This window comes from Antechinus flavipes, chromosome 4 (genome assembly GCF_016432865.1).
Source record: "Antechinus flavipes isolate AdamAnt ecotype Samford, QLD, Australia chromosome 4, AdamAnt_v2, whole genome shotgun sequence".
In the NCBI taxonomy this organism is placed as follows: domain Eukaryota; kingdom Metazoa; phylum Chordata; class Mammalia; order Dasyuromorphia; family Dasyuridae; genus Antechinus; species Antechinus flavipes.
Window position 1 is genome coordinate 76,797,556 of NC_067401.1, and position 12,451 is coordinate 76,810,006.

The 12,451-nt window shown below is 33.2% G+C and overlaps 1 protein-coding gene across 3 annotated transcripts in view; it reads right to left on the minus strand.

Moving 5' to 3' along the window:
* AIDA (axin interactor, dorsalization associated) overlaps window positions 1–12,451 on the minus strand; it is a 47,111-nt gene that overhangs the window by 4,371 nt on the left and 30,289 nt on the right. The window contains exons 5-10 of one of the 3 annotated variants that reach the window (XR_007953153.1): window positions 9,352–9,415; window positions 9,088–9,194; window positions 4,266–4,388; window positions 2,566–2,688; window positions 963–1,129; window positions 58–156 (exon numbers count right to left, since the gene is read on the minus strand). Coding sequence is in view for 2 of the 3 variants with exons in the window: in XM_051993358.1 (XP_051849318.1) it covers window positions 39–156; window positions 2,566–2,688; window positions 4,266–4,388; window positions 9,088–9,194; window positions 9,352–9,415 (535 nt within the window). In the remaining variant the exon portion in view is untranslated. Of the gene's footprint in view, window positions 1–38; window positions 157–962; window positions 1,130–2,565; window positions 2,689–4,265; window positions 4,389–9,087; window positions 9,195–9,351; window positions 9,416–12,451 lie in introns of those variants that run through there. The other 2 variants (XM_051993358.1, XM_051993359.1) reach the window with 2 other exon arrangements.

Here is a 12,451-nt window from a genome sequence, read left to right on the forward strand (position 1 = left end):
TAAATAAATCTTAATTTACATGCAAACATATCACTTACAGCTCTATTATAATCGGCCCAGGTTTAATTTCATCCATCTCCATGAAAGCAAAACACTTGGTGCTGGTAAACCTTTTCTTAGGCTTATAGTGTTTGAATTCAAAGAAAATAGCTGCACCTAAGAGGGAAAATAACTTTACATAAGCAATAATATAGTCAGTATGTTTCTGCTGAATAAATCCATTTCTACCAGTAGGAAGCAGCACATGAAAAAATGGCAGCTGGCAAAATTTTAGTAACCCAAATCAAGTATATTTTTTTCTCAGTTCAAAATATTTAGAATTTGTAGTGTTTACCAAAACACTCTTATGTAAGCTAGACTAACTCAAATTTATAAAAATCTTATGAATGGTTAAGATCATAAAACACCAAAGCGTGTTTAAAAATACATATGATGATGTTGAGAATGATAGCAAACATTTATCTGGTAACCATGTTTAAAAGTCAGTAGATGGAAATGCATTAGGTTGGCAGAGTGCTTAAAAGAGACACTAAAGGAATTCTAACTACAATCCTTTAACCACCACCACAACAAAAAATACAAATCTTTCATGTATTTCTCTGTTGAAGTGACAAATCACACTACAGGAACAGAGGAAATACTTCATTAATAAAATGAAAAAATAAGCTATTATAACCACTAACTTTTTGGAAGAACAAAATACCTTATAAAATGAAAGCATACAGGTAGGCTAGAAAAGAAGCCATTTTCCCACAGCTGTAAAGTGCGGTGCTGGGTGGCTTTATTTTTAATTCTCTAAAACCACACAGGAAAGCTTTCCCATCCTCCCACCCCTACAAGATCTTTTAAAGAGAAAGAAAAAGAAACACCACATACCAATTTAGCCAACAGCAATTAATTTCAAAGGAAGATATATGAAAATTGGGGGAGGGAAATCAGGGGAATTTATATTAACTGGTTACCTATTAATGCTGACTTAACCGGAACTGTGCTGTATCTCGGATTTAAAGACCGCCAACACACATCTAATATTTTCACTGATGACAAAACTCACAAGTTACTAGAAGCTTAACAATGTTCAGAAACGTGTGCACAGCCTTGGCACTTGGGTCCAATTGGAGTGCCTCACCTGTCAGGGGGAAAAGAGAAACCAATCGCTCAGGAGACAACAGGATTGGGGTGGAGGAGATAGAAGCATGAGTGGCCAGATTTCTCCCACCACATACAATGGATTACAATACTTAGGCTGCTGGTGGACCTCCCTTTCCCAAAATAAAACCCTCCCAGATCCATAAAATAGCTACTTCCTCCCTTCCCCCTCCCACAACACCAGAGAAACTGTCTCCGAGCCAATAAGAACAGATCAAAAGTATTACCTCTTCAAGAAGCTTAAGGAGATATCTGTGATCTAAAGTGAGCATGAGGTTAAATTAATACTTGAGAATGATAAGATCCCAAGTGTTTTTCATTTTGGGGAAGAATAATTTTAGAAACCAGAGTTTCTTTTGAATTATTCATCTATCACCAGCAAATAATATATTTATATGTATAGCCCTGTGCTACATGTTAATGTATAAGCACAAACACAAAGGCAAAATCTGTGATGAGGCAATTCATTCCTCACAATAGACAGATGGTATAGACTAATTAAACTTCAAATAAACAAGCACCAAGTATGTAGCTTAGCACTGCCCCAAAGTAGGGTTGAAGGAGTTGCAAAAATAAAATTGGAAGGCCTGGGAATGTGAGGGGACTCAAACTCTGAATACAGTTTTACTTTTAGCATCTTGTGAGTCACGTCATCAAGGACACAGAGGTGTGTTAAAACGGAAAAGTTATTTAGCACATCAAAACTTCCCCTGCCTTATATGTATAACATTTTACATTTTCATGGAAAAATCTACTTAATACAAAGAAAAACACATTAACAGTTCTCATTCACATATCTTCCAACCTGAAATTCATTCACCAAGGTACTTATTCTTTCAAACAGCACTTCTTGAATGTTCACTTCATACCAAATGGAGAAAGAAAAATATTTTCTGGAAAGATTTTCATAGCTTTTAAAAGTGATCTTAAGAGTTCAGAAATGACTGTGGGTTTGATTGCATTCCACTTTATTTATTTCCTCCAAAGAATGAAGGTTTGAGAAACTATAGGTAAGCTGTGAATTTCAGAAGACAAAAGAGAGATTTAAAAGAAATTTTTTTAGGGGATATTCTAAGAATCATATGGTTGAAGTCACAGGAAAGTAAGCTCTCAAGCAGTTTAATTGATAAACAATTTTATTGCATTATGCTTTTTCAAAGATTTTATTTTGTCCTCTATTCCTCTCGTCAACTAATTAGGAATTAGGAATATCCACCTTTCTATACGGTAAATTTGGGGGGGAAGGGGGAGTGCTTTGCTATTGAGTAGCACCCCTGGTTCATTAGGATAAGTAAAACCAAAATGAAGTTTGCTTCTAAGCAAGTTTTTCTTAATTACATAATGCTTAAATTTAGTCATATATATCTATTGATTAAAGTCCTCTGTCACCACTTCTTACTCTTTAATGCTACAAACCTTTCGTTAATTTCTCAATGTGTTTCTGAAGTTCAATATCCACATTAAAGTGAACATATGTATCCTCCTTTCTTGAAGCCACAGGAGTATCTTGCACAGGAGTTAAATCTATGCCATTCAGATCTATAAAAAAGAAAATTTCTACCATGAACTATGAAATACTTAAATACAAAGAAAAAATAAAACATGAAATGACTTAAAGTTATACCTCTCATATTGTCATCACACAAATGTCTTCATTAAATGACTGTAAAGTTTTACCCAAAGCAATATTTTCTCTTATTGCATGTGACCTTAACAACCTTAACAATTTTTTTTTTTAAATCGCAGAGCAAAAGGACTTCAAGAGACTGAATTCAAAGTGAAATTTAGCGACAAAAATGTAACTACAGATCTAATTATATTACTGTGAAACTCCAAAATGACATCCAAGTTTGTAAATTATGTTGTACTTCCATTTCACTAAGAATTTCTTGAAACGAGTCTTAGGGTAGGGAATGGAATCGTTATTATTAATTTTAAAAAAAGAATTAAGTGCCTATTATGTGTATGACATTTATACTCTTTTTAATAAAAATAATTTTTAAAAATATACATTGCTTAACATGATTCCTTAAAATATAAAGCAATCTTATAAGTAATTTAAAAAAAAATCTAACAAAACATTTCTAATGGAATATGTATTTGATGGCACTTACCACTGTTAGCTTCAAGTTAACATGTTTTAGTAGTTAACAGCATATCTCCTTCCATTTCCATTTAATACCATAATTTAAATTAAAACTGTCCCTGTGATTTGACCAAAATGAGGGGACAGTCAAATAGGTAATTTGTACTAATTATGCAGTTCTTATTAGATAAGACATAGCAAATTAGCTTCATGGTTCTTTTTAGTAATTACTTAGTGAAATTGAAGTGGGATATAAAAGCTTAAAACAGTAACAAACAGTAACAACAAAAAGTCTAATTCTAGATCTCTGCTCAAAGTAAAAAATGAAAATAAAATTGTCTACAAGAAACAACTGCATAGAAGAAAATTCCTAAAAATAATCATGTTTAATAACCATGGCAACATAGTTAAGGATAACAAATAATTTCACTTTTTCAGTATCCCACAGGATTACATTCAGGATATGGATGTTTGTGGGTGTATCCATGTTTTTCCATCTGCACTGATGACTCATCAAAAATCTAATTCTCAACTACCTCTATAGCTCTCTCCCATGCATAGAGTTCCCTTAGAAATGAATGGAAGTACCTATAGCAGGAAGGTCTGGGGAAATGAGAGAGTAATTGATTTTGCATCAAAAAGGTCAGTAAGATCCTAGAAATATATAGTGAATTAACTCACTCCTCCAAGGGCTCGATGAAGGTTATGCACAAAATATACTAAAGTAATACTAGAATTAAAATATACATTTTAGAAAAACTCCAAAAGCAATATTATGCATCATATTATAATTAACAAGCAATTGCTCTTGCCATATCCTTCTCAATTTGGGCGGGGGGAAGAGGAGGTGGATGGTAAAAATGGGGGAAATGGGTATGATGGAGATCTATTTCCAGTTACCCCATTTTTCTACAGAGTGGACCAAAATGAGTCTATCACAGATACGTGACCAAAAATGTCAATGGCTTGACCACAAGAAGCAGTAGCGTAAAATACACCAGAGATAGAATGTAGAAACAGAGCTATTTACCCTTTACACTAACTGTAATATAGGGATCAATGCACTGCCCAGCATCTTTCAGACCAATTTTCTCAATTTTGATAGTGAGTAATGTCATTCCTGGTTCAGATGGCAACCTTGGTAATAAAGTACCTGGTAACAGAGAAACAGCAATAAACATTAACCCTATCAATAATTTTAAATAAGTACTTTAAGAACATAGAGAAGACATTGCTCTTGCTCTTACACAATTAAATAAAGTATTCTCCCTAAAATCATCAACATGGCAAGATTATTTTCAGATCAGGTAGTTCATGGAATCACAATTATTAATCAAAAAAAGAAAGCTGCCTTACATCTATAGATTCCTAGTTCAATGCAAAAGCTCACTTAGTACTTGAACAAATATTAACAATTCCAAATTTTATCATTTAAAGAATGTAAACTGTACAGAAAATGCAACTACCTGTTGCCCTGAATTAAGTATAACTTAGAAAAAACGTGGTAATTAGTAATTAAGAGGAATCTGCAATAACTTTTTTTTAAATTTTGGAAGGAATTCAAATATTTGGGAATCTGAGAAAGCAAATACCCAAAAAATTTTTGTTGTGAAAAATAATTTCCTCAAATTTAACATGTATAAAACAAAGGGCAGGCACATAATTATAATTTTAGAAAATCTACTGTTTTGAAAAAAGAAATATATCCCAAATCTCATTCCTTTCCAGATTTAGTCCCACATATTTGCTCTCCCATATATCAGTAAGAATTAGTGATAAGGCCAAAGCAAATCTCAAGAGGAAGAGTCCCAAGAAGGTCCAAACTGATTGAAATCTTTGGTCTAGCTGACAATTTAAAGGTCAAAAGTTGCAACACCACCCATTAACCACAAGAATATCTCCTTCATTCTAATAAGTAATGATCTAACATTCCACTCCAACAATCGTCGTTGATGTTAGAAGACAAGAGTTGTTTTCCTGATCTTAAATAAAGAGGTACCCTTGCATTCTAGAAAAAAGCTATGCACAAGATTTATTTTATCCCATAAACTTGTATCTAATTAATAAAATTGTATTTTGTATAGTTTTTTTAATTATTATTACCAACAGGTAAAATAAAATCTTGATTCATTCCACTTTTTTTAATCCACTATTTACAAAGTTATCAGTTTAAGAGCATAAAAGGATCTTTCCTTTTGAGGAAACATGCATTCACAACTATATGATAGGGACCCAAGTCATACAAAACTCCTGCATACATCCCTGAAACATAAACTTAGGTATAAAGATTGCAAAAGCCACAAATTACAGACTCAGAGATCAGAAAACTTTACTGAAGGGCACAGCAGAGCTAGAATCTGAGTCTCAATATTCGAAATACAACTCTTTCCTTAGTATACCAAGCAGTTTCCTTCTCCAGGGTTAAACCCTAAGTCATTCTTTTCTATTTTCCTTTTTGCAGCTCAGACACTTACGATGTGTATGTGACTCTTAAGTAATTATTTCTTTGATTACTAACACTTCTTGTTAAACAGTTGAATAAACTAGATTAGCATTTGACCTTTAACTGAAGAAGCAGCAAAAGCACTATCTCTTTAAAAGGGTATTTTCTCTAACAGTTTAAAGAAATGCATCATGACAATACAAAGATCTGACTGGTCAGTTAAGTGAAAAAGTTCACCAGGAAAAGCAGAAGTTTTAAAATTTATATTGGAGGATAAATGTATAATCTGTTTGTGTATAAATGAGTAACATAACAAGAACACACAATCTGACCATGATGTTCTAGAATGAGTTACTTACTTCTACAGCTGACTGTTCTACTACTTTGGCAGTCATCTGTTTTGTATTTCTATATCTCTTTATGAATAATTTCTCAGCTAAATTAAATGAGATAATGTATATAGAATGACTGCAAGCCTTACAGAACTACATAAGTACCAGCTATAATAAGTTCTCTGAAACTAGATGCACTGTCATATGCCCTATGAAAGATTTATGGCAAGATAAGGACAAGAATCACAGATTATGATCAAAAAAGTAAAAGTAAAACCAAAAACGGTGGTATATCCTCTAGGACAGGATCTCTTTTCCCACCGTCTTCAAGTTTCCTGCAGCTCAAGTGTCTAGCACTAACCAGCTGCCCTTTCAAAGGCACCAAGATTATAAGTTACTATATTCCAATTTGATTTGCCTTTTCTATATATGTTTACACACAGAATGAGAGAAGATCAAACTTGATAGTGAAAATAAAAAACCATTCATTTTTATCTAACTATTCTATAATGCCATTTAAAAAATTTCACTAAGCATCAAACAACAAGCACAAGCCCATTATAATGTGCCAGGCAATGGGGATACAAATACCAAAAAATGGAAAAAGACCTGACCCCTTCCCCTCCTGGAAGAAGCGTATGTTCTAACTGAGGAAGGAGGGAGAGAGAAAAGACAAGTAGATACATAAGTGTGTACAAAACAAAAATAAAAAGAATACAAAGTAGTTAAAACACAAGATAGTTAAGGAGGAAAAAAAAAACTAACAGAGAGAACAAAAAAGTTTCATATAGTAGGTGAAGCTTGAGTTGGAGCCTCTAGGAAGAGAATTCACGAAGCAGAGGTGAGGAAGAAATACATTTCAGACATGCAGCAATGGCCAGTACAAAACACAGTGTAGGATCACATTTGTATCTTCAGTTATATCTAAATTATAGATATATAAATTATTAAGCTGTATCTAAAGTTAAATCTAAATTTCAGACAACTAAGGAATGAGGAAAAAAATAAATAAGCATTTATTAAAAGTCTACTGTGTACTAGACACTATGCTTTTATAATAAGCACTTTACAAATAGTATCTTTTTTGATCCTCACAACTTTGGGAGGTAGGTGCTATTACCTCCATTTGACAGTTGAGGAACCTGAGGCAGACAGAATTTGAGGGATTTGCCCAGTGGCAAAAAGCTTCTGAGGCCAAATTTGAATTCAGGTATTCCACTCTCCAGGCTCAGCATTCAATTACAGTGCTACCTCATTATCCCTAAAGCCAATCTACTTACAGACAATCCTTATAAGTGGATCAAAACTGTTTACTAAAAAACATGCCAAACAACTAGAAAATAAAATTTCAATTTCACAAACTTAAGGCTGTAGGCAATTACTAACTGTGAAGTTTTCCCAATAGCAAACTTTTTAAACCATTCAGGATTGCCATGTAGAATTTACAATAAAGTTCACATTTCAGAATATTCATGCAGTTTAATAACCTTTAGACAAATCAGTATAGCTTGTCTACTTAATAGCGTTAAAGCATGAGAATTAAAATTAGTCATTCCAAAAGCAACGTGGTCTTAATGAAGTGTTTAGTCAGAACAATTATAAGAATTATTCTGCTACTAAGTTTGCAGATACAGCATTTAAGCAAGATTTAAAAAGAGAAAAGTTTCCATGCTTTGAAGATGCTTTAAAAGTTTTATATTTTTCAGAATAAATGCAACTTTACAATACAGTTGTGAAAAGGACAGCCCCAACCAGCAATCCAAAGTAACAAAGACACTCATTTGGTCTACTACACTTCCCCCACCTTCTGATTACATATACTTCTATATACTTCTCTACTTTTTATAATAAGTTACAAAAGCAATCAGAAAATTGCTATTCTCAACTATGTAATTTTGGATATTTTACTGATGTCATCTTTAGTTTTTTACAGCAGTCTTATCCCAATATACAAAGTTCTCTTCTATAACAAAGAGGGTCAATAAAATTGACTTGTCTTGGCATATACAATATTGAAAACCTGCAGACCTTTGTGCAGGGGCAGGAGAGGGGCTACACTTAAATACTGCAATACCACTTCAAGGGAAAAAAAAACAAACCAAAAAACCCAAATCTCCTATACAATCAGAAGGATGAGCTTCACAAGTAAGAGAACAGGAAACACGTTCAATTGAGCATCTTGGAACATAGATACAAATCATTTCTCTGTCTCATTGCTGTCATTTGCTCTCCAGGTTTCTGGTCTGATAATTATTTGGAACAGGAAAACTATCAAATTAAGTCATCATTCCAAAAACTTGAAACCACATTAATTATAGAATGCAGTTTGAGGAGGAAATAGAAATTTCAAGCCAGCAAAAGAGAATTTACACAAACCACTTTATTTCTTTTGCAAAAGTAAGATTGTTTGCAGTCTTCTAAGAGCATATTAGAAGTAATGTAATAAATAAATCTACTTATACTGTGTTAAGAATCCTGGACCCTTAATTATATTTAAAAAGCTTCCACTGCCTTAAAAAAAATGCTATCATTGAATATTCCCACTTTCTGAAGCTCATGACATATGAAATGAACTGTACAAAGAGAGAAAAACAGGGTGTGGTGAGATGGTTGGGGGCCAGGAGAAAAGAAAGGCAAGGAAACTCCCCAGCCTGCCAAGGAAGATAAAAGGCCTGGCGAGCTGCAGAAAAGGAAGAGAAGCATGGAGCTCCCTGACCTAGGCATGTAAAACAATTTTCTGTGCTTATTTCTCCTCTCACAAGACATAAGAGTCATCCAAGGGCCACTTTGCCTGAGCCTAGAGTTAGTTTACTACTAAGTTCATGTTAATTTTAATTCCTAACTCTGATTACTTAAAAACATTCTAGGAAAATAATATATGGAAAGCAATTTTGTAAACCTTGAGGCACTCTAAAAATGTGAGCTATTTTCAGAATGATAGAGGAGAGGCAACTACTTTCAACAAGCCATGACAACCAGCTTGAGGAGTTTTCCTCCCTCCTAGAAAGAACAAGGGGGAAAAAACTCCACACTTCCCGAATTCAGATAAAAACACATGTATCATTTTCGAGTCTTACCTGGAACTCTAGCAGGGAAAGAGTCTGGAGACCCTGCTCCAGCACCACCTTCCTCTTCATCATCCTCAAATTCCAAATTCTCTTCTTCACCAGGTGCTAGAATTCTCCTACATAGAAAAGGTCATAATGAGCTATGCAAACAATATGCTTCTAAGTCACTTATTTCCCAAAGATACTACTATCATATGAATATGAAAATAGTCATAAAAACAGGCACAACATTAAGAGTTACAATAGTGGATTTTTGGCGGGGTTTTTTCTTACCTTAATGGGACAGGTTGAACATCAAAGGGGAATTCCTTATTATAAGTAAGAATATTCTTTAGGACTGTAAGAAGAAACAATAAAAAATATTTTCTTGAAGCCAGAACCAAGAAATCTATGTGCTTTTACAATGAATTTTCAAAACTAATTAATATAGAAAACATTTAAAAATATTAATCAACCTTACCACAAATCTTGTGCCATTATTATACATTCTGCAAATGAAAAGCTAAACAAGGAATAAATTTCTTGTTTGTTCCAAATACCATCAACTCTTGGATTCTGCCAGATTTCCATGGAAATTAAGCACCAAAGATTGGAGACCTTACAGAAAACTACCAACTCCATCACAGTCAAACTGAGACTAACATCAAGAATTGACCAAAGTTGAATCAAGGTTAGAATGGCTTCAGCACTTCACCTTCAAAGGTCTCTTAACTATGTTTTGCCTTATATCACCTATTAATGCTTGCCTGGTTTCAGCATGAAGCACATTGGACTGGATTTGAGGAGACTTGAGTTTGGTTCTTGACTCCCCTATAAGCCTTGTGATCCTGGTCAAATCACTTCTCTCTTGTGAACCTCTGTTTCCTTATCTGTAAGATGGAAGGTCAGATCACCTCTATTCTAAGGTCCTTCCCCACAAATATGTGCTACAAATTCTTTTTGACATTTTTAGTGAGGTCCTATTCTGAAGAGTAAATGCTATAATCTGCAAATTCCTTTAATTTTAAGAGTTATAATATTTTCTTCCTATAATACTTGTGCCTACAATAGATCCACAATACTGTAACTTCAATGGAATTTTCTTTAATAGTATGATTACAATATTATATGTACAATACAACAAAGCAAAAACGTTAAAATACAATTTCTTTTACCCATCTTCTGTCTAAATCTCCACAATTTGCTATTTTCCTGAGATGGTATGGCGCTCCTTTCCCTATAAAGTATACACTATTAGATAAATGCTTTTTCATAAATTTTAGATGTCCTTGATTTTTTCTATCAGAATTAAATGTAAGAAGGTAAGTTTTTCCATTTTTATTTTTCATAGCATGCTGAATTGCTCCAAGCTCCTATGACTTTCTAGTTGACCTTGGGCTTCTTTATTTTGTGATTTCTTCAAGTTTAGAGCTAAATTAGCTATTCTATGCTAAAAGTCTGAAAAGAGAAAATCTTTTACTGGTGCTATTGGATGAAGTTAAGTATTTTTAAAAAATTAACTGCAGACATTAAACAGAAATCTCAGTATGGAAGTACTTCCCTAACTTCTTCAGTTTTTAGGATACAAGAAATGTAAAAGTCCCAAGATTTGGATTTGGTTTATCTGAATCATGCCTATTTCCTAAGTGATCCAGGTCTATATTAAGTAGATTTCTTTCTTCAATGAATGGTATCATAATATTCAGTTCTACATAATAAAATGTTTCCACACTCTTGCTAAAAGCTTGTTAAATAACAATGTTTACAATAAATTAGGTTGAAAAATTGTGTGTGTGTGTGTGTGTGTGTGTGTGTGTGTGTGTAAGTATTTTGTCATGTTTAGCATATATTGAATTACATGCCATCTCGGGGGTGAGGGGGAAGGAAAAGGGGGAAATTGGAACATAAGGTTTTTCAAAGGTCAGTGTTGAAAAAATTATCCTTGCAAATGCTTTGAAAATAAAAAAAATTCAATTAAAAAGAAGAAATAATGTAACATGTTCACAAAATCCATTTCTCTAGCAATCTATTTTTAAGACTATTTTTTGATAAAACATTTCTATAAGGTATCTGTGAGACTATTGTACAGTATCAAATACCTTAATAAAATTGGAAGTATGTTTTAATATATTAGTTTCATCATTTTTTCTCAAAGCCCATTAACTGATGTTTGCATTGTTGAAAGCTACTGAATTGGGCTCTTGCTAGCTCAAGATTGAAACAAGAAGAAATTCTGTGTTGCCAGAAATTTTAGATTTTATCTTTTACCCACCTCCTTTAGCCAAAGAATGAAACAACAAAGAACATTTTAACCCAAATAAAATTTATAAAATATTATACAATACTTTAAAAAACCACATCAATTATTAAGACACTCTTAAATTCAAATAGTTATTACATCAGAGCATTAGCAGTATTTAAGAGGCAAAGTGATTGCCTTCAAAAAGCATTGGTTCTGGAGTGAGAGTAACTGGTTTCAAATTCTTCTCTGACAGTTACTACTTTTGTTCTCTTGGACAAGCCACTTATCTTTGTGGGCCTCAATGGGGTAGACCAGGTGGCCTTTGAGGTCCCTCAAGATTTAGACTTATGATTCCTTCTGCTTTCTCAAGTATCCTTTGGAATACCAAAGTATCTCATTTTTCAAAATGGGCTTCTAATCAAGGTTAACTATTTACAAAATACTCTAGATTTACACTAGAAAAATAAAATTTCAAGAAACCTCATTTAGCTCTTCAGCATATACTTTAAATATTATGTTTCCATTTTAACAGCAGGAATTCTGACATCCCTTCAAGTTGACTAAAAAGGGAGTCTGTTTAGAGTGTGAATTTCTTCTTATCTTGATGGGTTGAAAAAGTGACAGTAGTTATCAATGTTGTTTTAGGATAGTTTTAGGCACTGGGAGAACCAGAGTAATCAGAACATAGACAGCATTAGAAGGATCAAGAGATATATAATATTATATGGTGACTAGCTGAGCCTTTTAATCTGACAGATTTTAGACTTCAGAAAAGCAGGCAGAGAAAGCATCTAAATTTATTCTACTAATAAAAAATTAAGCACTCACAGCATGCTATCACAGAACATATACCCTGATCTCTTGAAGCTTACATCCTAAAAAAGACAAGACAAATACACAAATATAAATAACATAGCGTTTTTTTTTTTTTTTTTTTTTTTGGAAAGGACTTTATGATTGGTTTGTTTAGTTTTATGACAAGACAAGATGGGATCCCCGATTTTTCTGAATGGCTTTATCTCCTGAAGATTGATTTTTTATAAGAAAACAGTAATAGGTAAGAGTTAGACGAAACTCCTGAAGATTGATTTTTTTTTTTTTAACCAGAAAATAGTAAATAGATAGGAATTGGACTAAATAACCTCTGAGGTC